We start from the raw sequence: 27,434 nt of genomic DNA, 5'->3' as shown, positions 1-27,434 counted from the left end.
TTTCTAGGACAACACTCTGTTTCTTCACTGCCTTATTGCATATATTTGTTTACTTATTATCTGTCTCCTCAAGTAAAAATATAATCTCCATGAAGGTAGGGATCTTGTCTGGCCAATTAACTGCTTCAATCTCTTGTGTGGAATACTGACATAGTGTCTGACTCAGACCAGGTGCTCGGTAACAGACATGTATAGAATGAGACATTTGCTGTGGCCACCTGATGCAAGAGCTGAGTTATTGGAAAAGACCCTGATGCTGGGAAAGGTTGAAGGCGGGAGAAGAAGGGGACGACAGAGGATGAGATGGTTGGATGGCATCACCGACTCAATGGACATGAGTTTGAGTAAACTCCGGGAGTTGGTGATGGACAGGGAGGCCTGACATGCTGCGGTTCATGGAGTCGCAAAGAGTGGGACACGACTGAGCGACTGAACTGTATTGAACTGAACGGAATGTGTGCAACTTGAGGTAATTCCTCTGATAGCCATGTGGGAAAGTATCTGAGAAATCTGAATTACTAAAAGACTTCTGAGCTTCCTAATTAGAGACAGTAATGTGAAAGTCACTCAGTCGTGTCTGATTCTTTGTGACCCCATGGACTGTAGCCTGCCAGGCTCCACTGTCCATGGAATTCTCCAGGCCAGAATACTGGAGTGGGCAGCCGTTCCCTTCTCCAGGGATCTTCCCAACCCAGGGACTGAACACAGGTCTCCCACGCTGAAGGTAGATTCTTTACCATCTGAGCACCAGGGAAGCCCAGAGACAAGAATAGCCATACACAAAAGCTCGTACACCAAGATCCTCTGGGCTTCATGAAAGGCCAGTTTACTCTTTCTTTACAGATATAATTCTAACAAGCTTGGTTGACTGGTTTTCTTACCTGTAGCTCATTTAAAACTGGAAACAGGAAGAGAAGGGAAGAAGAAATGCTGTCAAAATTAGCCACTGACCATAAACAAGAAATTCTAAAGTCAAGTATTTGCAGACTTAGAGTCAAGTATTCTAGCTTAGAGAAAGAATCCCATCTTTCAAGGCCATCCTGGACAATGAAGTGCTTCAAGATGGGATCACTACCATCACTATCAGCATCAGTAGAATGTGATTATTCTGATCATCATAATTATTAGCAAGTGCCTAATACACAGTAGGTGTCAATGAATTACACACAGGACATGTTTCAGAAAGTTCTCTATCAAAAAAGGATAAAGAAGTTTTAGTTCTTAAAGGGAGATTTGGTCATGTGGAAAAACTGATATTCATTCCTCACTGACAGTGGATAATTGAGACTTTGCTGTTTTTCCTTTCAATTGAACTCAACTTCCTCTTTCAGTTTCCTCATATTCTGAGCCTAAATGATCAGGCACATAATGTCACTGACTTATTCCAGGAGTTCTGGACTTGGGATTCAGGGAAAGATTTCACGAGTTATGTGAACCTCCAGAAGTAGTTTACGTGCTTCAGTGATTCGTGCAATTCTATGCAAGATGCCATGTGTTAGAGTGACCTTTGCAGTTTTTCTAGGGAGATGGTCTATGACTTTCATCAGTTTCTCCAAGGAGTCCCCGATGCCAGGGGGACTGAGAAGCCCCGACTTATATCTTTATTTCCTCCTGGCCATTAACTCTCCAGACTCAAGAAGCATCACCAGCTTTGGGCTTAAAATTCTGTGACTTTGAGACAGTTACCGTATCCCTCTGTTTCCATATCTGAACAATGAGGACACCAAAGCTGCTGGATTGTTGGAAGGGTTAAATATGAAAACACCAAAGTGCCTTAGCAGACCCTCAATAAGTTAGCTGCCACCAGCATACACATTGTCATTATGATGAAGAGTCCTAATCAGATATAGGTGAATCTCCCTCCTAATGAAACCTGTTTCAAGATCTAGTGATCAAAACCGAAAGCAGAACTTCAAGTCCTGGTAGAACACAGCTTTATACAATGGGAAGATAGTGCTATTTTGTTTTTAATCCCTCTGGAAGAGTCTTGGATGTTGCATACTTCCACTTCTACAATCTTTTGTTAGGCTAATTCCTTCAGTGAATAATGGCCATTCTCTCTGAGAAGCATTTCCTGAGTTTCCACAGTGAAAAGATTAAAGACTTGTAACTTGAATCTCAGTTCGGTCTTTTATTGGTTCTGTGTCCTTAACTAAATAATTTTGATTTACTCATTTGCACAAGTGGGGCTGTTGGGTTCTTGGGAACATTAAATGAGACGGTGATATACACTGTTCACAGTGCCTGACACACAGTAAATACTCGGTAAGTGGTAGCTACTCATCATTATCATTAACATGCCAGTAGCAAGTGCCTGACATATACAGTCATGGGGGTCAATCAATGCTAATATTTTCTTCCATCCCATCCAGTCAGACCAGCCATGAACTCTTACCTGAAGCATGCTATGGTTCATCTGGAACTGCAGGATGGCCTCACAGAGGTTCCAAAACGTGTATTCTGGCCACAGAACAGGCTGGAACACCAGGCAGGAGTGGGAGGTCTGGGAAAGGTGGGGAAGGAAGAGAGTTTGGTTTAGTAACGTGTCACTGGAACATATCCCTAGTCAGGTTCCAAAGAAGGAGCAGGCTGATCATGTCCAGAGATGAGGTGGCCCAGGCATCCTGAGCTGCAGCTGCTGTTGCCAGCCCGGATCCACTCACTGATGGGGGAAGGGTCATCTGAGGCAGTAAGGTCACCTGCCTGTAGCAAGGCAGAACTAAAGCAAGGCGAGATCAACATTTCCACCAGGAGTTTTCTAAGAGCCAATTTTAGGACTATGAAATAACATCTGGATTATGTTATTGGCTCTTGGCCCTCAGAGGTCATCTCAGAGACACAGTGTCTGATAAAAGTTAGCAATGAATAAATGGTAGCTGCCATTGTTATTTTTAAGTAGCAGAGTATGGCACAATGGTTAAGAGCATGGGCTCTGGGGCCAGACTGCCTGGCTTTGAATTCTGGCTCCACCATTTACCATCTATCTGACCTGAGGCAAGTTACTTAACTTCTCTGGGTATATAAGAGTATCTTGTATTATAAGGTACTATAAAAATTTAATAAGATAACATACATAAAACAAAGCACAGAGCTGAGTGAACTTTTAACAATCATTACTGATTTTGGAACATTCTTGACAGTCACTGTTGAGACCTTTAGTGGAAAGGAATTCAGTGCCTAAAGGGGGATATGTTAGCTGTCAAAGAGCTCATTAAGCTAAACCAGTGTCACCTTCCCTGGAACTCCTACCAAGGTCTAAGGTCTTCTCTCTGGAACAACTTTCTTTTCCAAAGTGACATTTTTCACATCTTGGAAGGCCAGGTGACAGCTGCCTGTTATCTGCTCCCAAGGCTGTAATGACTTGTTCAGTTTGTCCTTGCTGACAAACTGTAAGTTTTAAGACAGTAGGGATTATTTCTAACTTGCTGCTGCTGCTAAGTCACTTCAGTCGTGTCCGACTCTGTGCGACCCCATAAACAGCAGCCCACCAGGCTCCCCCGTCCCTGGGATTCTCCAGGCAAGAACACTGCAGTGGGTTGCCATTTCCTTCTCCAATGCATGAAAGTGAAAAGTGAAAGGGAAGTCTCTCAATCACGTCCAACTATTCGCGACCCCATGGACTGCAGCCTACCAGGCTCCTCCGTCCATGGGATTTTCCAGGCAAGAGTACTGGAGTGGGGTGCCATTACCTTCTCCAATTTCTAACTTGGTCACTGCCATATTCCCAGCACCAAGGAGGAACTCAATTTTTTTTTCCCCTCAAGAGAATAAACTATTTTCCAGACCATCATCCTTCACTTATGCCTTAGAGGACATGAGTCTCAGATTCCTGGCCATCTTCTGGTTGGCCTCTTCTGCTAAGTCCTCTAGTTTACCAGTGCAATCTCTTAAAACTCAGTGCCCAGATGTAAATTCTTCCGACATCATCTGACCAACAGAGCGGGCCATAAAACCATAAGCTGCATGTTACACTTCTTTAGTATAATCAAAGACTAAAAGTATCTTCAGTAGCTGAATCTTGTTAGTTTGCTTTTGAGACTACGGGCCATTAAAATTTCTGGAATTTACCATGTGAATTGTTTCCAACTCATGTCTCTCCCTCCAGCCTCTCCTTGAACAAGATTTTCTCCAGCCCTGTGCTACCCAGGGGCAAAGCGAACAGACGATGGAGATTCTCAAGCCAAGACAAACTTATCTGAGTATGAGCTTGCAGATGACTACCTACACTGGGATAACTGAGCTGAGAGGCAATGGCAGGCCCCAAAGAAAGAGTCTGCATATAGTTTATATCCCTTGTGGACTGTGCTGTGTAAATGCAGCCCTTTATTCTGAAAGAGAGAAATCAGTAAATTCAAGGCAAGGTTCCAGCCTAGAGGTGCAGGTTACATGGCAGGTTACCAAGGCAGGAGCTTGTGCTCAGGACATAAGGCAGAAGTCCAGTTCCTTGAACAGAGGCACAAGTAAAGCTTCCACTACAGCAGGATGGCTTTGATTTTTCCTCTGGGCATTCCAGGCAGCAAGAACCACACAGACTCAAAAAGCCAGGGGTGGATGAGGAAGGGATAACAAATGTTACCAGGCGCAGCCTGCAGACAGTACTCTGGATTTTAGCTCCCCCTCCAATCTGTTCTGCGGGTGCAGTCACAGTTTTCAGTTCTGACACAAACAGAATAGTGGCTGGAAATGACCTACCTGCCAGAGGAGGAAGTCGCTGAGCCTCACTTCCCCAGAAGTCCGTATCAAGATGTCAGGGTGAGGAGAGTGGTTGGTATAGAGGCACTTATCGAGCAGAGACTCAGAGACATCGCTAAGGTGAGTGAGGAAGAGACAAAGATAAGCACATATCTCCTCTTGAATTACTCTCACGATGAACTTCCTTACATAAAGCTTCCCAGTTTATAGGACGCCATCAAATACATTACTTCTACCTGGCATGCAGAAGGCCCTCAATAAATGCTTGATAAATTAAAGAATGATTTTAATTTTCACAACTACATAAGATATTTCTATCCTTACTTTTTAGATAAGGAAACTGAAGCTCAAGAGAAGATGAAAATTTCACCCAAAGTAATTTAGTTGCAGGCCTAAAATAGATGTACCCATCAGAGCATGTGTTGTCCTTCATGTAAAACATCTTTTTTTAAAAAATGCATACACCACGGACTTCCCGGGTGGTCCAGTGACTAAGACTCCATGCTCTCAATGCAGGGGGCTCAGGTTTAATCCCTGGTCAGGGAACTAGATGCTACATGCCAAAACTAAAGATCCTGCATGCCACACCTAAGACCCAGCATAGCCAAATGTTAGGTTGGAACAAAAGTACTTGCAGTTTTGGACGGTGAATTTTAAATCATTAAAACTAGGATCAATACATTTTTATTAATCAAAATAGGAACCATTACAATCAACATATTTTTGCCAATGAGAAATAAGTTTGTTTATTCCTGTAGCATAAAAATCCGTGCTTCAGGATTCGAAGCATTTTCTGGAAAGCATTTTCTGCCTCCTGCTAGCTGTGGAAGCATTTTCCCTGCAAAAAGTTGTTGAGATGCTTGAACAAGTGGTTAATTGGTTGGCGAGAGGTGAGGTGAATATGGCAGATGAGGCAAAACTTTGTAGCCCAAGTCGTTCAACTTTTGAAGCATTGGTTGTGTGATAGGTGGTCGGGCATGGCTGTGGAGAAGAAATGGGGAAGAAATGGTCTTTTTCTGTTGACCAATGCTGGTTGCAGGAGTTAGTCATTGGTGCATCCCATCGATTTGCTGAGCATGCTTCTCAGATGTAATGGTTTCACTGGGATTCAGAAAGCTGTAGTGGGCCAGACACCATCGAACAGTGACCAGGACCTTCCTCTGGTGCAGGTCTGCCTTTGGGAAGTACTCTGCCACTTCCTGGTCCAATTACTGAGCTAGTTGTCGCCGGCTGTCATATAAAATCATTTCTCGTTGTATGTCACAATCCGATCAAGAAATGGCTTGTCGCTTCCTGAGCATTCTGTGAGGAGCGTTGGGCCTGAGACGGGTGTGTTTAATCAGTCCCGGTTCTTTCTCACTACTTGAGACTCACCAGGGAGAAATATGAGTGGGCAAGTGGCATCAAAATTGGGACCTACAAATCAAGATTGCTCCCAGGTGGATGAACCTGTGGTTGACCAGCAGCCCAGTGTTGAGCAACCTCAACAAGAGGAACTGCCAGCTGAGATTCAGGATATCACACCTAGAAAGGAGGAAGTACATGGAGAGGATCCAGTGAATCGTGATGAAGAAGAGGAGAAGGATCCCTTTGAAGATTCTGGCCTGGAAGCTGATCTCCAGCAATTGGCTGAGGCAAAGACTGGGGGTGAAGGTGGAGATGGTCCTGATGTCAGGGAGGAGTTTGCATCAAATATAGAGCCTGTTGAAATGCCAGAAGCAGGTGAAGGGCAGCCATTTGCTTGAAAGAAGATAAACTGAAACCATCTATGCTGTTCTTATGTTGTATATTTGACTGTTAAAGCTCTGTCAATAAAGTTTCATTTTCTAATTGCAAAAAAAAAAAAAAGAAAGAAATGGCTTGTTGTGGTTGGGCACAATTAAGAGAAGATGGCACTTCAAAACAATAATTGTTTTGATTTTCAGTCAGTATACGAGGCACCCAGTTATCAAGCTTTTTTACCTTTCCAACTTGCTTCAAATGTTGAATTACCATAGAATGGTTGATGTTGGGTTCTTTAGCAACTTCTTGTGTAGTCTGAGGAGGATCAGCTTCGATGACTGTTCTTAACTGGTCGTTGTCAGCGTCCAGTGGCCGGCCACTGAGCACCTCATCTTCAAGGCTCTGCCTCCCTTGTGAGGCGTTCTGCACCACTATTGCACTGTGCATTTGTTGGCAGCTCCTGGGCCAAATGCGCTGTGGGTGTTGCCAGTTGTCTCCGCTACTTTACAACCCATTTTGAACTCAAATAAAAAAACTGCTTGAATTTGCTTTTTGTCTAACATCATTTCTATAGTCTAAAATAAATATAAACAGCAAAAAAAAAAAAAAACAGCAATAATGTCATTAGCAAAAAACCATAAAGCTAGAAATGTGCATTAAAATGATGTATAACATAACCATATTTGAGAATATATTCCAATATCAAACAGCAAAGTTCAACAATGCAAAACTGCAATTTTTTTTTACTTTTGCACCAACCTAATAAATATTTTTTTAAAAATAAAATGCATATACCCTAGGACCTTGCAATTTGATTAAATACTATGCCACTGTTTTTAATACAGATAAACCTAAGTGCACTGATTTGGAAAGATGTCTAAGACGTAACATTAAATGAAAAAAAGGAAGTTTCAGAAAAAAATAGTGTGGAAAACACACACAGAAACCCTCACACTTGTGAATACATATATACATAGATACATGCAAACAAAATCTAAAAAGGCATACACCATACTATTAACAGTGATTATTTCTGGAAGGTTGGATAAGAAGGAAAGACTATCTTTTTTTACTTTATATACTTTGGCTATGGTTTGAATTTATTATAGATAGAAATTTTAAAACCTTACATTTAAGTCCTATGGACAGTGAAACACTGCAAAAAATCCACATAGGATATGAAAACCAGCAAAATGATCGGCCCTCTTATATTTGATAAGAGCTACTTTTCCAAGCAGACACTCAGAAAGGAGATGGAATGAAGGAAGAATGGGGACTGGGAGTAATTATCTTAAGGTAAACTTTTCTGTCCAATGAAAGAGGGTATTTGCAAGACTGGTGTCTGGTGGTTCTAGGAATGCTGTTTACCTATCCTACCAAGCACCAAGAGGCAGAATTTAGAATCTCCAAGTGGTAAGAGTTGCATCTCGGGAAGAGGTTAGAAGACAAAATTTCTTGGTGGGAACATTCTTCTGGGAGTGTAGTCAAAAAAAGCAGAAAGGCTTCCCTGGTGGCTCAGGGCTAAAGAATCTGCCTGCCAATGCAGGAGACACGGGTTTGATCCCTGATCTGGGAAGATCCCACATGCCACAGAGCAACTAAGCCCATGTGCCACAACTACTGAGCCTGTGCTCTAGAGCCCCCCATTCCACAAGAAAAGCCACCACATTGAGAAGCCCACGCATTACAACCAGAGAGCAGCCCCCGCTCTCCAAAACTAATGAAAAGCCTATGCAGCAACAAAGAGCCAAAAACAAATAAATAAAAAATTAAAAAAAAAAAAAAAAAAAAGGCAGAGCAATCTGGGCTGAGTATTCAGAACAAGGATTTACACTTACTAGTTGTGTGTCTTTCAGTAAGTCCATCTCTCAGTCATCATTTTGCAAACCACAGCTTTATGTTCTATACCATCATTTGAGAAATAATATTCACTTATGTCTGGGCAATAGGAAGGGCTCTGGTTCAGATTTCCCTGATAATCTGAGTCTTGGCTGTGCTGGGTCTTCAGTGCTGCTCACGGGCTCTCTTCAGTTGTGGCAAGCGGGGGCCACTCTCTAGTTGTGGTGTGCAGGCGTCTCGCTGCAGAGGCTTCTGGTGTTGCAGAGGATGGGCTCTAGGCCTGTGGGCATCAGTAGCTGACGCACTTAGGCTCAGTGGTTTTGACACAGGGGCTTAGCTGCCCTGGGGCATGTGGGATCTTCCCCGACCAGGGATCAAACCTGTGTCCCCTGCATTGGCAGGTGGATTCTTAACCACTGGACCACCAGAGAAGCCCCCGAGTCTTGTCTTGACAGCATGATTTTAATTTTCTCATTAAGAATGTGAAACATGGGAACTCCCTGGTGGTCTGAAAGTGAAAGTCACTCAGTTGTGTCCGACTCTTTGTAATCCCATGGACTATACAGTCCATGGAATTCTCTAGGCCAGAATACTGGAGTGGGTGACCTTTTCCTTCTCCGGGGGATCTTCCGAACCAGGGATCAAACCCAGGTCTCCCACATTGCAGGAGGATTCTTTACCAACTGAGCCACAAGGAAAGCCCAAGAATACTGGAGTGGGTAGTCGATCCCTTCTCCAGCAGATCTTCCCAACCCAGGAACCGAACCGGGGTCTCCTGCATTGCAAGAGGATCCTTTACCAACTGAGCTATCAGGGAGCCCCCCTTGGTGGTCTAGTGGTTAGGACTCAGCCCTTTTACTGCTGTGGGCAGGGTTCAATCCCTGGTTGGGGAACTGAGATTCTACACGCTGTGTGCTGTGGCCAAAATTAAAAAAAAAAAAAAAAGGCAAAATCTGTACAATCAACAATTTTTCAGCTCTCTTTGTTTTTGAAATAGGCACATTTGTACTGTTTACTTATAGGTTACTGAGAGGGTCAACTCAAGTGAGATACAGATTTGAGTGCACCTTAGGAACTATAAAATGCTACATACATAAGAAGAATAAAGATTATTTCCAGACCAAGCAGCATGCTGGGGGACTTGGGATCCCTACATAAACCCTCCGAATTTCAAATGTGTCTGCAATAAGTTTGTTCTGTCTACTGTATGCAGTGGGCAGAATTATTTTCAAAAAGAAGAGAAATCTAAGGAGGTACAGACAAAAGTGACAAAATGAAAATAGAGTATCTGTGCTTTGGCCAGGAAAAAACTACCAACTATATGGTATTATCTGGCCACATGAAAAATTTTAAGAAATAATTTCCATTAAAGAAAAGTAAAATACCAATTTTTACCTATAAAATTAGAATCAGTTCAGTTCAGTCACTCATTCGTGTCCAACTCTTTGCGACCCCATGAATCGCAGCACACCAGGCCTCCCTATCCATCACCAACTCCCGGACTTCACTCAGACTCACGTCCATCGAGTCAGTGATGCCATCCAGACATCTCATCCTCTGTCGTCCCCTTCTCCTCTTGCCCCAATCCCTCACCAACTCCCGGACTTCACTCAGACTCACGTCCATCGAGTCAGTGATGCCATCCAGACATCTCATCCTCTGTCGTCCCCTTCTCCTCTTGCCCCCAATCCCTCCCAGCATCAGAGTCTTTTCCAAGGAGTCAACTCTTCGCATGAGGTGGCCAAAGTACTGGAGGTTCAGCTTTAGCATCATTCCTTCCAAAGAAATCCCAGGGCTGATCTCCTTCAGAATGGACTGGTTGGATCTCCTTGCAGTCCAAGGGACTCTCAAGAGTCTTCTCCAACACCACACTTCAAAAGCATCAATTCTTCAGCGCTCAGCTTTCTTCACAGTCCAACTCTCACATCCATACATGACCACAGGAAAAACCATAGCCTTGACTAGACCTTTGTTGGCAAAGTAATGTCTCTGCTTTTGAATATGCTATCTAGGTTGGTCATAACTTTCCTTCCAAGGAGTAAGCGTCTTTTAATTTCATGGCTGCAATCACCATCTGCAGTGATTTTGGAGCCCCAAAAAATAAAGTCTGACACTGTTTCCACTGTTTCCCCATCTATTTCCCATGAAGTGATGGGACCGGATGCCATGATCTTCATTTTCTGAATGTTGAGCTTTAAGCCAACTTTTTCACTCTCCACTTTGATTTTCATCAAGAAGCTTTTTAGTTCCTCTTCACTTTCTGCCATAAGGGTGGTGTCATCTGCATATCTGAGGTTATTGATATTTCTCCCAGCAATCTTGATTCCAGCCTGTGCTTCTTCCAGCCCAGCGCTTCTCATGATGTACTCTGCATATAAGTTAAATAAGCAGGGTGACAATATACAGCCTTGACATACTCCTTTTCCTATATGGAACCAGTCTGTTGTTCCATGTCCAGTTCTAACTGTTACTCCCTGACCTGCATACAAATTTCTCAAGAGGCAGGTCAGGTGGTCTGGTATTCCCATCTCTTTCAGAATTTTCCACAGTTGATTGTGATCCACACAGTCAAAGGCTTTGGCATAGTCAATAAAGCAGAAATAGATGTTTTTCCGGAACTCTCTTGCTTTTTCGATGATCCAGTGGATGTTGGCAATTTGATCTCTGGTTCCTCTGCCTTTTCTAAAACCAGCTTGAACATCTGGAAGTTCATGGTTCACATATTGCTGAAGCCTGGCTTGGAGAATTTTGAGCATTACTTTATTAGTGTGTGAGATGAGTGCAATTGTGGGGTAGTTTGAGCATTCTTTGGCATTGCCTTTCTTTGGGATTGCAATGAAAACTGACCTTTTCCAGTCCTGTACCCACTGCTGAGTTTTCCAAATTTGCTGGCATATTGAGGGCAGCACTTTCACAGCATCATCTTTCAGGATTTGAAATAGCTCCACTGGAATGCCATCACCTCCACTAGCTTTGTTTGTAGTGATGCTTTCTAAGGCCCACTTGACTTCCCATTCCAGGATGTCTGGCTCTAGGTGAGTGATCACACCATTGTGATTATCTGGGTCGTGAAGATCTTTTTTGTACAGTTCTTCTGTGTATTCTTGCCACCTCTTCTTAATATCTTCTGCTTCTGTTAGGTCCATACCATTTCTGTCCTTTATCGAGCCCATCTTTGCATGAAATGTTCCCTTGGTATCTCTAATTTTCTTGAAGAGATCTCTAGTCTTTCCCATTCTGTTGTTTTCCTCTATTTCTTTGCATTGATCGCTGAGGAAGGCTTTCTTATCTCTTCTTGCTATTCTTTGGAACTCTGCATTCAGATGCTTGTATCTTTCCTTTTCTCCTTTGCTTTTCGCGTCTCTTCTTTTCATAGCTATTTGTAAGGCCTCCTCAGACAGCCATTTTGCTTTTTTGCATTTCTTTTCCATGGGGATGGTCTTGATCCCTGTCTCCTGTACAAAGTCACGAACCTCAGTCCATAGTTCATCAGGCACTCTATCTATCAGATCTAGGCCCTTAAATCTATTTCTCACTTCCACTGTATAATCATAAGAGATTTGATTTAGGTCATACCTGAATGGTCTAGCGGTTTTCCCTACTTTCTTCAATTTAAGTCTGAATTTGGTAATAAGGAGTTCATGATCTGAGCCACAGTCAGCTCCTGGTCTTGTTTTTGTTGACTGTACAGAGCTTCTCCATCTTTGGCTGCAAAAAATATAATCAATCTGATTTCGATGTTGACCATCTGGTGATGTCTATGTGTAGAGTCTTCTCTTGTGTTGTTGGAAGAGGGTGTTTGCTATGACCAGTGCATTTTCTTGGCAAAACTCTAGTTTACATTAAATAAAAAATCTTGGCAAAAATAAGGTGAAACAGACACATCCAGATCCAGATCCTAAGGAAACAATCCAAAATGCAGATAAGAATTAAGGCCATAGATTTCACTGTAGCCCTATTTGTAATGATGATAAATTAGAAATAGCTTATAGAACCAACAGCAAAGTGATTAAGTGATTTAAGTGAAATTAAAGCAAGATATATTCTGTAGCCATTAAAAATTATGATATGAAGAATTATTAAGAAGACTTCCCTGATGGTCCAGTGGTTAAGAATCCACCTTCCAATACAGGGGATGAGGGTTCAATCCGTGGCCAGGGAACTAAGATCCCACACGCCTCATGGCTACTGAGGTTGTGAGCCACAACTACTGAACCTGTGTACCACAGGGAAAGATCCCACATGCTGCAACTAAGACCTGTTACAGCCAAAAATAAATAAACAAATAAAGGGAAGAATTATTAAAAACATGGGACATGGAAGAGTGCTCATATTACAAATAAGCAACAAAGCATGATTAAGGTTGTAAGTTGTTCACAGTGTAATTTCTTCTGTTAAAAATATTTATGACATTGAAACATGTAAAATATCATGTAAGAAACGAGTTGCCAGTCCAGGTTCGATACACAATACTGGATGCTTGGGGCTAGTGCACTGGGATGACCCAGAGGGATGGTATGGGGAGGGAGGAGGGAGGAGGATTCAGGATGGGGAACACATGTATACCTGTGGCAGATTCATTTTGACATTTGGCAAAACTAATACAATTATGTAAAGTTTAAAAATAAAATAAAATTAAAAAAAAATAAAAAAATAAAAATATTTATGTCATTATTGGATTAGTGTTTTAAAAAGATGACTCTGGCTGAACTCCCAACCATAGCTGATCACCACTTTTGTCAGCATCAGCTCTGTGCCTTGCACATCACATCCCTTACTGTGGTACATGGCACCATGGATTACGTATTAGTGTACACACACCTGACTGTGAACTGCTTGAGGGCAAGCCCTTATCCTGTTCTTCTAGCAGAGGACTTTGCCAGGACAGAGGAAGATTTGTTCGAATAAATCAATCAATGAACCACTGAAAACAGATCTCAGAAATAAATATTCACTAGTTTTCCAAATATAAATACATCTAAAACGTATTTGACTATGTACCTTTTTAAACAACCTAGAACTCAAACACAAGTAACAGACATTGTCACAGCTTGCTAGAAAAGATAGTTAAACACACACACATACATAAGCACACAAGAAGGCTCAGAAGGAAATACTTCAAATCAAAACTTTACCTGGCAGCCTCCCTGGTGGCTCAGGGGCAGGCAATCTGCCTACCAGTGCAGGAGACCCAGGTTCGATCACTGGGTCGAGAAGATTCCACATGTCTCAGAGCACCTAAGCTGGTGCGCTACAACTCGGTGCTCTCTAACTACTGGGCCTGTGCTGTAGAGCCCGGGAACCATAACTAGTGAAGCCCAAGAGCTCGTCTCCGCTATGAGAGAAGCCGCTGCAATGAGAAGCCCACACACCACAACTAGAGAAAAGCCCAAGCAGCAACAAAGACCCAGCACTGCCAGAAAAATAAACCCGTTACCAGGACTGTTGCTGAGGGTCGAATCCTGAGAGATTTAATTTTTCATCTTTATATAGCTTGCAAATTTTCTCTAATGATTACCTCTGACTTTTATAAAAGTATGCATATATTGCGGGGAGGTTGTATTCTTTTTAAAAGAAGTATTTCTATTTAGGATAATGGAAAACTTCTGGAAATAGTTGTGATGATTACACAACACTGTGACTGGGCTTTATGCCACTGAATTATAGTAAAAATGGTTAAAACAGTAAAATCTACGTTATGCATGTCTTATCACAAAAAAAAAGTAAAACATCTTCTGGAAGGATATTGGTACAAATATTCCACAAGATAATGGCTCCTCCCTAGTAAACTCCTTATTTCAGGATATGGCCAACCTAAAATAAAATCAATTAAAAACCTATAATGGAGATATGACATCAGCTTTGGGAAGGGAGGCCTGGCAACAGTGAGTATCAGCAAGACAGTGAATGGCCCGTAAGGGAGAGTAAGCACGTGTCACTGTTCCCAGGACCATCTTGGAAACACAGACCCTGTTCTAGAAGGTACAAACTCAGAAATGCGCCCTGTGATAACACCATAGTGCACTTCTCTAGCATTCAGTTTATAAAGAAGGTGGTGAAGAACACAGGCTATGGAAGCAGATGCCACTGAGGTGGAGTCCAGGCTGTCCCACTTAGTTTATGTGACTTTATGTTAGGCAGGGCAACTAACCTTTTTTTTTTTTTTAATTTTTCGGTTGTGCCACCTGGCATGCGGAATCTTAATTCCCCCATCAGGGATTGAGCCCACACCCGCTGCAGTGGAAGCACAGCTGTAACCACTGGACTGCCAGGGAAGTCCCAACTAATCTTCTTAAACCTTAGTTTTGGGCTTCCCAGATGGCACAGTGGTAAAGAATGCCAATCAGGAGACGCAGGACACGTGGGTTTGATCCCTATGTCGGGAAGATCTCCTGGAGAAGGGAATGGCAACCCACCCAGTATTCTTGCCTAGGAAATCCCATGGACAGAGGAGCCTGGAAGGCTACAGTCCATGGGGTTGCAAAGAGTCAGACATGACTGAGCATGCACGCACCCATGCACATAGCCAATCTTAGGGCTTCCCTGGGGGCTCAGTGGTAAAGAATCCCGTTGTCAAAATGCAGGAAACACAGGGTCAGTCCCTGAGTCAGGAAGATCCCCTGGAGAAGGGAATGGCAACCACTCCAGTATTCTTGCCTAGGAAATCCCATGGACAGAGGAGCCTGGAAGGCTACAGCCCATGGGGTTGCAAAGAGTCAGACACAACTTAGTGGCTAAACAACATGAGTGGTCTTATAAAGTGGGACAAATAATAGTCACTACCTTATATGAAAATCAGATGAGACTATGCATGATAAACTCAGTCTCGTGCCTGCCACATAAGATCTGATAACTATTAGATATTAATTTTTATTTTTATACTTTATTATTGCTTATTTCAACCTTCCTATAAGGCAGTCGGTATACCACAGTGAAAGACAGCATAGGCTCTGGAGCCAGGCTGGAAATCCTAGTCAACTTTGTGAACTTGGTTATTTAACCCCATGCTGTGCTGTGCTTAGTCGCTCAGTCGTGTCTGACTCTTTGCAACCCCATGGACTGTGTAGCCCGCCAGGCTCCTCTGTTCATGGGGATTCATCAGGCAAGAATTCTGGAGTGGGTTGCCATGCCCTTCTCCAGGGAATCTTCCCAACCCAGGGTTCAAACCCAGGCCTCCTGCACTGCAGTTACATTCCTTACCAACTAAGCCACCAAAGAAGCCCCATTTAACCTCATGCTGCTGCTAAGTCGCTTCAGTCATGTCTAACTCTGTGCGACCCCATAGACGGCAGACCACCAGGCTCCCCTGTCCCTGGGATTCTCCAGGCAATACACTGGAGTGGGTTGCCATTTCCTTCTCCAATGCATGAAAGTGAAAAGTGAAAGTGAAGTCAGTCAGTTGTGTCCGACTCTTAGCGACCTCATGGACCGCAGCCCACCAGGCTCCTCCGTCCATGGGATTTTCCAGGCAAGAGTACTGGAGTGGGGTGCCATTGCCTTCTCCGATTTAACCTCATAGTGAGGTTCAATTTATAAAAACAGTATTTACCTCAAAGCGTCTATCTAAGGATTAAATGAAGTATATACATGGACTACTTATCAAGTGCTGGCTGCAAAGAAAATGCTTAGTAAACACTAGCAATTATTATTAACACTATTGTTTTAAGGGGAAGATAGAGGCCTGCAGAGTGTTAAGACCTATTCCAGAAGAGTTTATTAACTATCATTTATGCTCAACCTAATTCCTTCTTCTGTAATTTGAGACTCAAAAAACAATCTATTAATATGGCTGCTAGAAAAAATATATATACCCTGGAAGAAAGGAAAATGAGGAGCTGGATAGTGGTAATGAGAGAACAGAAAAATTCCAGTTATGAGAAGAGTAGAGCCTGGCTGTAGTGAACTCACTGACTCTCTGTTATAAATATGGATTTGCCTAAAACTGAAGAACATAAAGAGCACTGCCTCAGGCCCTGATCAGCCCAATCTGAGCTGAACATCAAGCTTCCTGAACTGGTGGTTTGAGAGACAGCCTCCTTACCCGAGTAACCTGCCCAGCCCACACCATGTCTGCATGACTAACCCACACAGGCAAGTTACTAAACCATGCAGGGTAGAAAAAATGGATATGAGAAAATTTGCTAGGCAAAAAGCAAGAAGTCCGTGGCTATGCAATGTGGGAGGAACATAAATCATCCTGCACTAGGAGGAGAGATCAGAGCTCTAGTCCCAGGCATGAAGGATGTTAAATCTGCTTGCTAAATAGCTTCTTTTCTTTTTAGCACAAATATTTGTAAATGCATAAAATGTTAACTGTAAAGCACTAAGAATATAATGAACAACTGTAGAATCATCCAAGAATCAGAAAATTACCAGTAACTTGCATCTACTTATATATCCCTCATCTACTTATATCTCATCTTCCTGCCCAGCCCCACACTGCCAACTTAGCCTGTATCTTCATTTTTTCCCACTAATAGCTAATTTTCAATCCACATATTAACTGACCTGTGTACACTGTTTGATACTGTTGCTCCCACCCCACCTGCGCTGATGAACACCTTCTTTACTTGCTTTCTTTAATACTGGCAGTGCTTTTGTTTCAACCTTTCTGGTTGTTCATTCTCTTTTCCCCTTAAGGCTTCTTTTCCTCTACCCAGCCAGTTTTCTCAAAACTCCATCCTAGGCCTTCTCTTCTTCTCACTCTAGAATCTCCTCAGATTCCTTAGGCCCTCTCTTTGCATCAGTTACCATACTGTTACCCCAGTCCCCACCCCTCCTCTCTACTGTAGACCTGACATCTATGCTCAACAACTACAGGATATCCTAGACCAAACTCCTGACCTTCTTCCTCAAACTGCATCCTCTCAGGGTTCTCAGCACAGTGAAGGGCACCACTGTCCTCTGTTGCATAAGTCAAAGTCACCCGTAACACCCACCTGGAGTCACCCACCAAGTTTCCCAGCGTCAGCCCACCAAGTCTTCTCAGTTTGATCTGCTGCATTACTCTTGATTCACTCTGGGCTATTCCACCATCACCACCATAATTTAAGCTCCCTTCCAAGTACTCTCTGCTTGAATTTTTCCCAACAGTATTTGTGCAACTCACAAGCTCCTCACACGACTGCCTCTTTCCCCAGCTATTACTTATCCACCCACCCCCCTGGGAGGTCACTTATCACTCATTTCCTTTGGAGAGCCTTCCATACTAGGTCCATTCCTCTTAAGTATAAATTCTTATTGAACCACGCACCAATGCCTTTATCACGCTTAGCATCAATATAGTTTTATGCTGACTTGTATGACCTTGATAATGTTTGCTTCCCTTGCCAGAGCTCCATGAAAACAGGAAATACATGTTTTTTATTCTTACCACTATATCCTCTATATATAGCAATTTGCCTGGCCTTTTGTAGGCACTTAAAAAATATCTGTTTAACGAATGAATGATTGATTGAATGAATAAAATTATGTAGCACAGAAAGATCATTCAGCTATTGGGGAGAAGAGGGATTCATAAAATAGCCTTAAAAACTATCTCTTTTTCTTCTTATATACTTTCATTCTCATTGAGAAACTTCATTTTAATTTAGTTTCCCAGGAAAATAAAATTATATCCAAGAGGCGAGTCAGAAAAATTCCTGGGTCCCAAGACCCCATATGTCAGGACAAAACCTCTGGAATCAAGACAGTTTTTGATAGAAGTCCCAGCTCTGGCACTTGTTAGCAGAATGACCTTGGGAAAGTCATTTCAGTGTGAGCTCAGTTTTCTCATCTATAAAATGGAGAAAAGACTCAAATCTCTTACACTTAAGAATATTAATTTAATAAAATACAAAGCATAATGTATTACCTGGGTTTTTTTTTTTTTTTTTGCTACTTTATTTTACTATTGCTGTTGTTAGTTTACTAATATTATTACCAAAGGTTATACTCATAATAGAGACTGAGCAGACAGATGGCTTCCAAAGTCTCTCCCAGCTCTAAATATCCCACCACACTGTTAATGATGAACAACTTTCTTTTTGAAAAATACCTGAATCTTGTATGAACTGTAACATGACAGGTCTGAAGGACAATACCCCCCAAAAGCTGCATTCCTGAAAAATCATTCCTAGAAAAACTCTGCCAGAGCACCAGGAGGGCATCATGTTTATTGCATGCCACAGTGTTGCTATCCTGCTATGCCATTTTTCTGGAAGTTCTTGGTATGTGGTGAACACAGAGAAATTCTAAAGCAGGCTATAAGAAGTCATTCTGAAACTCTAAGTGAGGGGAATCACCCTCACCTGAATCTTTCCACATACATTCCTGCTCTGACTTCTGACCCACGCACATGACTTAGGAGGGACTGTATGGTTTGGTGCATGCCTGCTTTCCCTATCAGTCACCATGCTGAACAACTGTGGGTACCTGGGATCCAGCAGGCCTTGTTCCACTCCCCAGGCCATCTCTCTTACAGCATTGCTGATTTCATGACGGGATGTGTAAGCAAAACAGATGTTCAGGAAACACCTGAGAAGGGAAGAACAGAATAATTTACCGAGAGGGACAGGGAGTAAGAAGCAGAGTCCCTGATTACAGAGCACCCCCTCTGTGGTAGAACACACATCAAAGGTTAACCATGGTTACCTCTGAAAGGCGAGATTATTAGTTTTTTGAGTTTTCCTATTTTCCTTGGGGGAAAAAACATTAGTTTTGTAGTAAGAATAATACTAACTGATCCTTATTATTCACTTAATCTTCTTGCCTTCTGCTAGCACCTGGCTTTCAGAGGATGTGAATTCATTGTGATTATTAGAACAAGTAGAGAAGAATAGGAAGGAAATCTGATGTGAAACAAATCCACTGCCAAATATACATTACATTGCAAAGCCACACATAATGAGGTTTGGATGATTAAACTCTGTTCCCAATGCATCGGCATGCCCTCCCCAGGGCATCCCATCTACTGGTCAAAGCAGTGGGACAGAAAGAGAATTTCTTGAGGGATCTGTCTTCAGAGACAGGGATAATGCTTGATACATTCCTACCCCATCCTCTGTCAATTAAAAAATACACACAAACACAAACATATATATTTAAATATGTATATATATACATTAAATGTATGTAAACAGGTACACACACATATATATACATGCACAAATATATGTATATATTTATATACTTAAATATGTATGTGTGTGTATATATATGTGCATATATATAGGAGGGGGCAAGGCCCATGAGGGATGAAGATAAGAAACTGCACGTGTGAACATACACACATGTAACAGGTACTGCAGAAACATCTCCATCTGCCCTATAGCTGAAGGAGGAAGCTTCTAAGCATCCGAAACCAAGTCCTTGTTGCCTCTTGTACCAAATGCAGGCCAAGAAAGGCCCAGGAGGTCTCCCCAAAGTTAGAGGGAGTCAAAGATTGATACAGGCCCCTAAGGGAAAATCTGAAAACTTACTTGTTGTAGTTCTTGGTGGTCTGCACAGCCTGTGCGACCAGCTCCTGGAGATCCAAGGGCAACAAATGCAGATCACCCAGGACCCGGATACATACCCCATGCTTCTGCAGTTTCTCCCTAATCAGGGGGGAAAGGAGGCAGGTTTGGGAGTTGGGACAGAGCACCTGCTGAGCTGGAGAGAGCAAAGTGCTTAGATAATACTCAGTTACCAGCGTGAGTGCTTTCCTGTGTGTCAGGCACCATTCTACATGTATTATTTCATTGCATGCCTTCAATGTCTGTGAAAGGAGTTTAGTACATTCCCTGTTCTCCAGCGGGAAACTGAGGCTCAGACAGAATAGGCTGAGGCTCAGATAGGGATTACCCAAAGTCAAAACAACCATCAAGAGCCGTGTCAGGACTGAAACCTAGGTCTGTCTGATTTGAGAACCCAAACTTCTTTAACACATATTACACTGCCTCACGTGTCCCTGTCGGCAAGCTGCATCACATGGATTCTCTGCTATCTGTCCCATTCTGACAGGCAAACAAACTCAAGGGCAGGAGTTGTATTACTAGTTACTTTTGTTAACTTCTCGTGAAATATAAGTATAGCAACATCTAACATTAATTATATGTTTGTTAATTGCCAGACATTGGTCTGCGCTTCCCTGATAGCTCAGTTGGTAAAGAATCCGCCTGCAATGCAGGAGACCCCGGTTTGATTCCTGGGCTGGGAAGATCCACTAGAGAAGGGATAGGCTACCCACTCCAGGATTCTTGGGCTTCCCTTGTGGCTCAGCTGGGAAGGAATCCATCTGCAATGTGGAAACCTTGGTTCGATCCGTGGGTTGGGAAGATCCCTTGGAGAAGGGAAAGGCTACCCACTCCAGTGTTCTGGCCTGGAGAATTCAGGACTATACAGTCCATGGGGTCACAAAGAGTCGGACACCACTGAGCAACTTTCATTTTCACTTTTTCAGACATTGGTCTAAGTGTTTTACATGCATTCCATTTTTACATCTACCTTTGAGGCAGACACCATTATTATTCCCTTTTTACAGATGAAGAAACTGAGGCCCAGGGAGGTTAATTCATTCAAGATCAGGCAGCTGGTGAGTAGAAAGTCAGATACTGAATTAAGGCAGTCTGGTTCTAGGGCCTGTCTTTTTAATCACGACATTACACTGCCTCTATATAGTAACTCCCAAATGGCAGAGTGAGCATGAGCTCACTGTTTCCTAGTCAGCTTCTTGAACTTGGGAATGCTAAAGAGAAACAGAATGACTAATGTTTGGAAAACAGGAGCTCCGTAACAAGAAGTATACTGTGGGGTGAGGGTATCTGGCAGGTTCTGGAGAACCCTGATCCAGAGTTGAAGGCTGCACCCACAGCCTTTCCACACTGCAACCCTCAACCACATTTCTTCCAAGAGTGAAGCAAGATCTAATCACCTAGTTTTGAGAACCCACTTGAGTACTAGTAGACAAATGTATACTCAAAATCAAGGCAATATTTGAATAAGAACACCTAGATTTGGGAATTCCTTAGCAGTCCAGTTTTTAGGACTCTGCACTTCCACTGCAGGGGGCACAGGTTCAATCCCTGGTCAGGGAACTAAGATCCAGCGTGCCCTGGGATGCGGCCAAAAAAGAGAAAGAATACCTAGATTCAAGCCCTAGTGCTACTGCTTACTATCTGACCTAGCATAACTGCTTAGCCTCGCTGAGCCTCTTACCTTGTAAACTGGGGGTGCTAACCATCTCTGCCTTACTGGGAAAGTGCACATGACCCGAAGGAGGGCTACAGGGAAGGAGCTGTGAAAGTGCTGGCAAGGAGCCAGGAGACCTGGGTTCCCAGCCTGGCTCTGCCACTGGTTTGCTGTGTGACCATGGGCAAGCCTTTCTCTTCTTTCCACCAGGGTTAGTTTCCCAACTGATGAAACCAAACTAGACCAGTGGTTTTCCAAACTTCTTTTAGCCAAACAACTCTTTCTTTGAATCAAATCTGAAACAGATGCCCAATATGTAAAAGATAAAGACAAAGCGGCACTGCATACCCTGTCCCCTCTGGGCCCTTGCACGCCCGCCCTCACAACACTGGGGTTCTGTGGCACACTACAGAAAAACCACTGCTGAGGCTTCTTATTGCTCTGCCCAGGACTTCATAACCTAAGACCATGTCCTCTACTACTGACTGATTAGAACAATCTCAGGAGCACCTTTTAAGAACTCTAAGATTACCTCCTGTCTCTTGGAGTGCAGTATAATAGACAACAGCTTAGCTCCAGAGTCAAAAAGATTCTGTCTGTTTTGGCTCTGTCTGTCTGATAGCTGCACAACCCAAGATACACACCTAAACTTCTCTGGTTTTTACTTTCTTCCTCTCTACAACTGGGATAATAATACCTTTCTCACAGGATAATGTGAATATTAAACGAGAATGCACATTAGGCTCAGGGCCTGACACACAGTATAAGCACTTTAAAAAGGCAAAATTAGTGTGAAATACAGAAGAATCTGAACACCTGAAACGTATCCCCATTACCTCCGTCCCCAGTCCCTTGGGTGTGACTTCTGAGCCACAAAGGAGGCAGTAATCTCTGTGACTCAGAGTTTCACCATCTTAACATGGACAGAGAAGCCTGGCTACTCTCCCCTCACCCAGACCCACACAGGGACAGAAATGACAGAACTGTCCTAGGCCCAGCTCTGCTAGAGCTCTAAGTATTCTGTTCTCTCCTCTTCCTGGTCCTGGAGTGAGGAGGAGCTGGGCAGAAAATGGTCGTAATGAAGACTTTGGGGCAGTCCGGGCTGGAGAGAGTTCCACATTTTGGAGCAAATAATTTCCACCAAACTTCCTCTTCATCCCATTCTGGCTTTGCTCCCTGAGTTAAGGCTTAAACATAATGACAGATAAGACTAGTACTGACTCATCCCCATAAAGGCCTTTTGTGCATCATCCAGTTCCTTCCAAGGGAATATACAGGGAAGCATAGTTGCTTTTTAGGGATGACTGCACCACAGAAAATGACTTTTTCAAAGTTTCTCTCACTCTACTCCCCTGGTCACAGCTTACTGGTCCCAGGATAGAAATCTGATCTAAGGTGGGCTGCTTAGAACTAGAACCAACTAGGGTTTTAGTTCATTCTGGGCTGTGCTCTTGAAGCAGACAAAGCTGGTCTGTGGAGCCAAAGAAGTAAATGTCCAAGGAGGCATTTAGAATCCATTATCTAACGGATTCCAATCCCTGACTTCAGTTCTACCTGAGGCTGGTCGTACTTGTCCTTGAATTCTATGAAATACCTCCATACCCTCAAATAAATGATTCCTTTGAAAAAAGAGAAAAACTAGCTTGTCATACTTGCCACTGAAGAGGTCTTATTAACAGCAGAAAGATTTAGAGTTCCTTAACTAGCCCCAGAAAAGAGAGCTGAGGGTTAGGATAAGGCTGGAGGTGGTGGAAGGACGCACGCTCCCCTCTGACAGCATCTTACTGTTCTTCCATCAGGCGGCTAAACTTCTCCCGGGCCAGATCCATTAGCCCGTCTACTTCACTCTTGGAGCGTTTGAAGTTCTCGATGCTGAACGCATAGACCGTCACCTCCAGGATGCCCAAGTTCAAACACCAACGCAGAGTCTGAGGGGGAGAAGGCAAGGAGCTAGGATCCAGGAAGAGCAGGAAGGGAAACGGGGCATGCCTCAGCCCCATCTCAGTGCTGGAAGTGGGAGACAGACTTTCTTCCTTCCCACTCTGGGTAGAACTAGGATAATACCAGAATAGTGAACCAAACAAGCAGAAAGCCACCAATTGAGAGACTGAAAAATGCGAACTTAATGAGTATTATTACGCTGATGCTACTGTGGTTTACTGGAAAGAACTCTTCACTGAGAGAGTAAAGTTCTAGGTCCTAGCCCCTGACTCCATCATGCACTAGCTATGTGACTGCAGGCATATCATTTAACCTCTCAGGGCCTAAATCTCCTTATCTGTGAAACAGCATCACAATCCATCCCTCACCAGGTGGCTAAAGGTACATAAGAACACAGGTGCCCATAGCATCATTATTCCAGAAGACTGAGAGGCTGATGAGTTACAAGAAAACACGCAACAACTGCACAAGTGTGTAGCATTTAAGTCTCCAAAGTGTTTCCACATACATTTTTTCATTTGATTCTTCAAGCAACCCTTTGAGAAAGGCATTATTGTTTTCATGCCTACTTTACAGATAGTAAAACTGAGCCTGGGAAAGTGAAGAAATGTATCAAAAGTCCACAGCTCTACTGTATGAATCCATTATGTGAGGTTCTAGAACAGCAAACATTCATCACACTGAGTGACAGAAATCAGAACAGTGGGTGCCTGTAGAGAGGAAGAGGAGGTAGCATAGGCTTTCACTGGGGTGGGGGGGGGCCACAAAGGAACCTTCTAGAAAGATGGAAATGTTCTATATCTTGATAGGGGTGTGGAATAGACAGACAAGTGCAATTGTCAAAACCCCAAATTTGTGCATTTCCCTGTATGAAATTACATCTCAATGAAAAGAGAAGTAAAACTCAAATTTAAACTCAGTCTTCTGGTACTTCTCTAACCCAGTGCCACTAAAGGTGGAGAACAAACTGGAGCTGAGAACAGCAGTGCTGAAACAGGGAGCCTAGAGGTTAAAGGCAAGGGATAGAGGACATTCAAACAGAACTGAAGAAATAAAGCTGAAGAACCACCTTTCTAATTCGCTATCAGATACACAAACACATTAACTGCCAATAGGCTTGGGCCCTGAAGACCTTACCAGGCAGCGAACTTAGTGGGTACATCTGGGTTGGAGCCCACCACTGACCTCAGTCAGTAAAGATGCTAATAACAACTTCAATTTTTGAGCACTTCCTTTACGCCAGCATGTGCCACATGCTTTTCATTGAACCATATTATTTAATCCTTATGTTATTTCCCCATATTGTAGATGGAGGAACTGAGGCAAAGGGAAGCTATGTAACTTAAAGCAGGTCACAGAGCCAGGAAGTGGCAGAGCAGGGGTGCCGATGAATTCTAAGTGACCACAGAGCTTAAGCTCCTAAGCACTAGGGCAAAACCGCCTCTAGTCATAAAAGAGAAACTTCAGGTCAACAGACCTGAAGACTCCACAATGTTGGAGAGAACTCCACAACCACTCATTCAAGGCAAAAAGTATCACTGTGCTGGCTGTGTTCTTGTGCCAGGAAGCTGAGATCCATGGGCTAGAGTTTCACAAAGATCAACACAGTCCATTGTTATCGTTAAATTTAATGTTTCCCAATTTGCAATAGGCATTAAAACCATAAAATGCTGATGACCTCTGTTGGAGTCATGTCCTTGTTTGTCTGGTCCTTTTCCTAGTTTAAGCACTTAAAGGCCCGTGTCCTGAAAAACACCTCAATCTCAGGATGGGTAGTTACCCCCTACTTTTGCTCTGGAAATGTCACGTCTAAGAATTTATTCTAAACTAGTGCCATTTATCAAAGTGAAAAGTGAAAGTGTTAGTTGCTCAGTTGTATCCAACTGTTTGTGATCCAATGGACTGTAGCCCACCAGGCTCCTCTGTCCATGGGATTCTCCAGGCAAGAATACTGGAGTGGGTAGCCATTCCCTTCTCCGGTGGATCTTCCTGATCCAGGTATCGAACCCAAGTCTCCTGAATCGCAAGGGGATTCTTTACTGTCAAAACCACCAGGGAAGCCCAGTACCATTTATAATGTCCAATAACAGTGGAGCAGCTGAACAAACCATGTCAGATCCTCAGGATAAAATGTTCCACAGTCATCAAAACATACAGGTAGAAAGGCTATACATGAACCTAGAAAAATACTTGCCCAAATGTCAAGAAAAAACAAGGTTATCAAAGCTATAGATAAAATACAGACCAATGGAACAAGATAGAAAGTCCAGAGATAAGCCCACACACCTATGGGCACCGTGTCTTTGACAAAGAAGGCAAAAATATACAATGGGGAAAAGACCGGTCTCTTCAATAATTGGTGTTGGGAGAACTGGACAACTACATGTAAAAGGATAAACTCAAAATGGACTAAAGACCTAAATGTAAGACCAGAAACTATAAAACTCCTAGAGAAAAATATAAGCAGAACACTGTATGATATAAATCATAGCAAGATCCTCTATAACCCACCTCTTAGAATAATGGAAATACAAACAAAAATAAACAAGTGGGACCTAATTAAACTTAAAAGCTTTTGCACAGCAAAGGAAACTATAAACAAGGTGAAACGACAACCCTCAGGAGGAAATAATAGCAAATGAAACTGACAAAGGATTAATTTCCAAAATATACAAGCAGCTCATACAACTCAATAGCAGAAAAACAATCAACCCAATCAAAAAGTGGGTAAAAGACCTACCCAGACATTTCTCCAAAGACATCCAGATGGCTAATAAACACATCAAAAGATGCTCAACATCATTATTAGAAAAATGCAAGTCAAAACTACAATGAGATATCACCTCGCACCAGTAAGAATGCTGCTAAGTCACTTCAGTCGTGTCCGACTCTGTGTGACCCCACAGACAGCAGCCCACTAGGCTCCTCTGTCCCTGGGATTCTCCAGGCAAGAACACTGGAGTGGGTTGCCATTTCCTTCTCCAATGCGTGAAAGTGAAAAGTGAAAGTGAAGTCGCTCAGTCATGCCCAACTCTTAGTGACCCCATGGACTGCAGCCTACCAGGCTCCTCCGACCATGGGATTTTCCAGGCAAGAGTACTGGAGTGGGTTGCCGTTGCCTTCTCCCCAGTAAGAATGGCTATCATCAAAAAAATCTACAAACAACAAGTGCTGGAAAGGGTGTGGAGAAAACAGAACCCTCTTGTACTGTTGGTTGGAATGTAAATTGATATACCCACTATGGAAGACAGTATGGAGACTCCTTAAAAAACTAGGAATAAAACTATCATGGGCTTCCCTGGTAGCTCAGCTGGTAAAGAATCCACCTGCAATGCAAGAGACCCTGGTTCTATTCCTGGGTGGGGAAGATCCCCTGGAGAAGGGATAGTCTACCCACTCTAGTATTCTTGGGCTTCCTTGGTGGCTCAGCTGGTAAAGAATCTGTCTGCAATGCAGGAGATCTGGGTTTGATCCCTGGTTGAGAAGATCAGCTGGAGAAGGGAACAACTACCCACTCCAGTATGTCCAGGAAGACAGTATGGAGATACCACACAACCCAGTAATATCATTATTAGGCATATACCCTGAGGAAACCATAACTGAAAAAGACACGTGTACACCAGTGTTTACTGTAGCACTATTTACAGTAGCTAGGACATGGAAGCAACCAAGATGTCCATAGACAAACAAATGGATAAAGAAGCTGTGGTATATATACACAATGGAATATTACTCAGCCATAAAAAGGAACACATTTGCGTCAATTCTAATTAGGTAGATGAACCTAGAGCATATTATATAGAGTGAAGAAAGTCAGAAAAACAAATATAAATATATATTAAAACATATATATGGAACCTAGAAAAATGTATTGATGAACCTATTTGCAGGGCAGCGATGGAGAAGCAGACATAGAGAACAGACATGGGTGGGGGGTTGGAGAAGGAAAGGGTGGGATGAATGGAAAGAGTAGCATAAAACATATACACTACCATATGTAAAACAGATAACCAATGAAAATTTGCTGTATGACTGACTCAGGGAACCCAAACCCCCTATAACAACGTAGAGGGGTGGGAAAGGGTGGGAGG

General features: G+C 42.9%; 1 protein-coding gene across 7 annotated transcripts in view; it reads right to left on the bottom strand.

Annotated features, from left to right (window-relative positions):
* Positions 1 to 27,434, bottom strand: part of DHDDS (dehydrodolichyl diphosphate synthase subunit) — a 38,969-nt gene that overhangs the window by 8,080 nt on the left and 3,455 nt on the right. For 3 of the 7 annotated variants that reach the window (XM_086329805.1, XM_086329816.1, XM_086329820.1), the window contains exons 4-8: positions 23,188 to 23,330; positions 19,713 to 19,829; positions 18,667 to 18,768; positions 4,693 to 4,807; positions 2,396 to 2,503 (exon numbers count right to left, since the gene is read on the bottom strand). In XM_086329805.1, the coding sequence (XP_086185931.1) occupies positions 2,396 to 2,503; positions 4,693 to 4,807; positions 18,667 to 18,768; positions 19,713 to 19,829; positions 23,188 to 23,330 (585 nt within the window). Of the gene's footprint in view, positions 1 to 2,395; positions 2,504 to 4,692; positions 4,808 to 5,992; positions 6,990 to 8,408; positions 12,152 to 18,666; positions 18,769 to 19,712; positions 19,830 to 23,187; positions 23,331 to 27,434 lie in introns of those variants that run through there. The other 4 variants (XM_086329829.1, XM_086329841.1, XM_086329861.1 and 1 more) reach the window with 3 other exon arrangements.

Source organism: Bos grunniens, chromosome 2 (assembly GCF_055505025.1).
Source record: "Bos grunniens cultivar Pamir isolate PY7600 chromosome 2, Bosgru_T2T1.0, whole genome shotgun sequence".
Lineage (NCBI taxonomy): Eukaryota > Metazoa > Chordata > Mammalia > Artiodactyla > Bovidae > Bos > Bos grunniens.
This window is presented reverse-complemented; position numbering and strand designations above follow the sequence as displayed.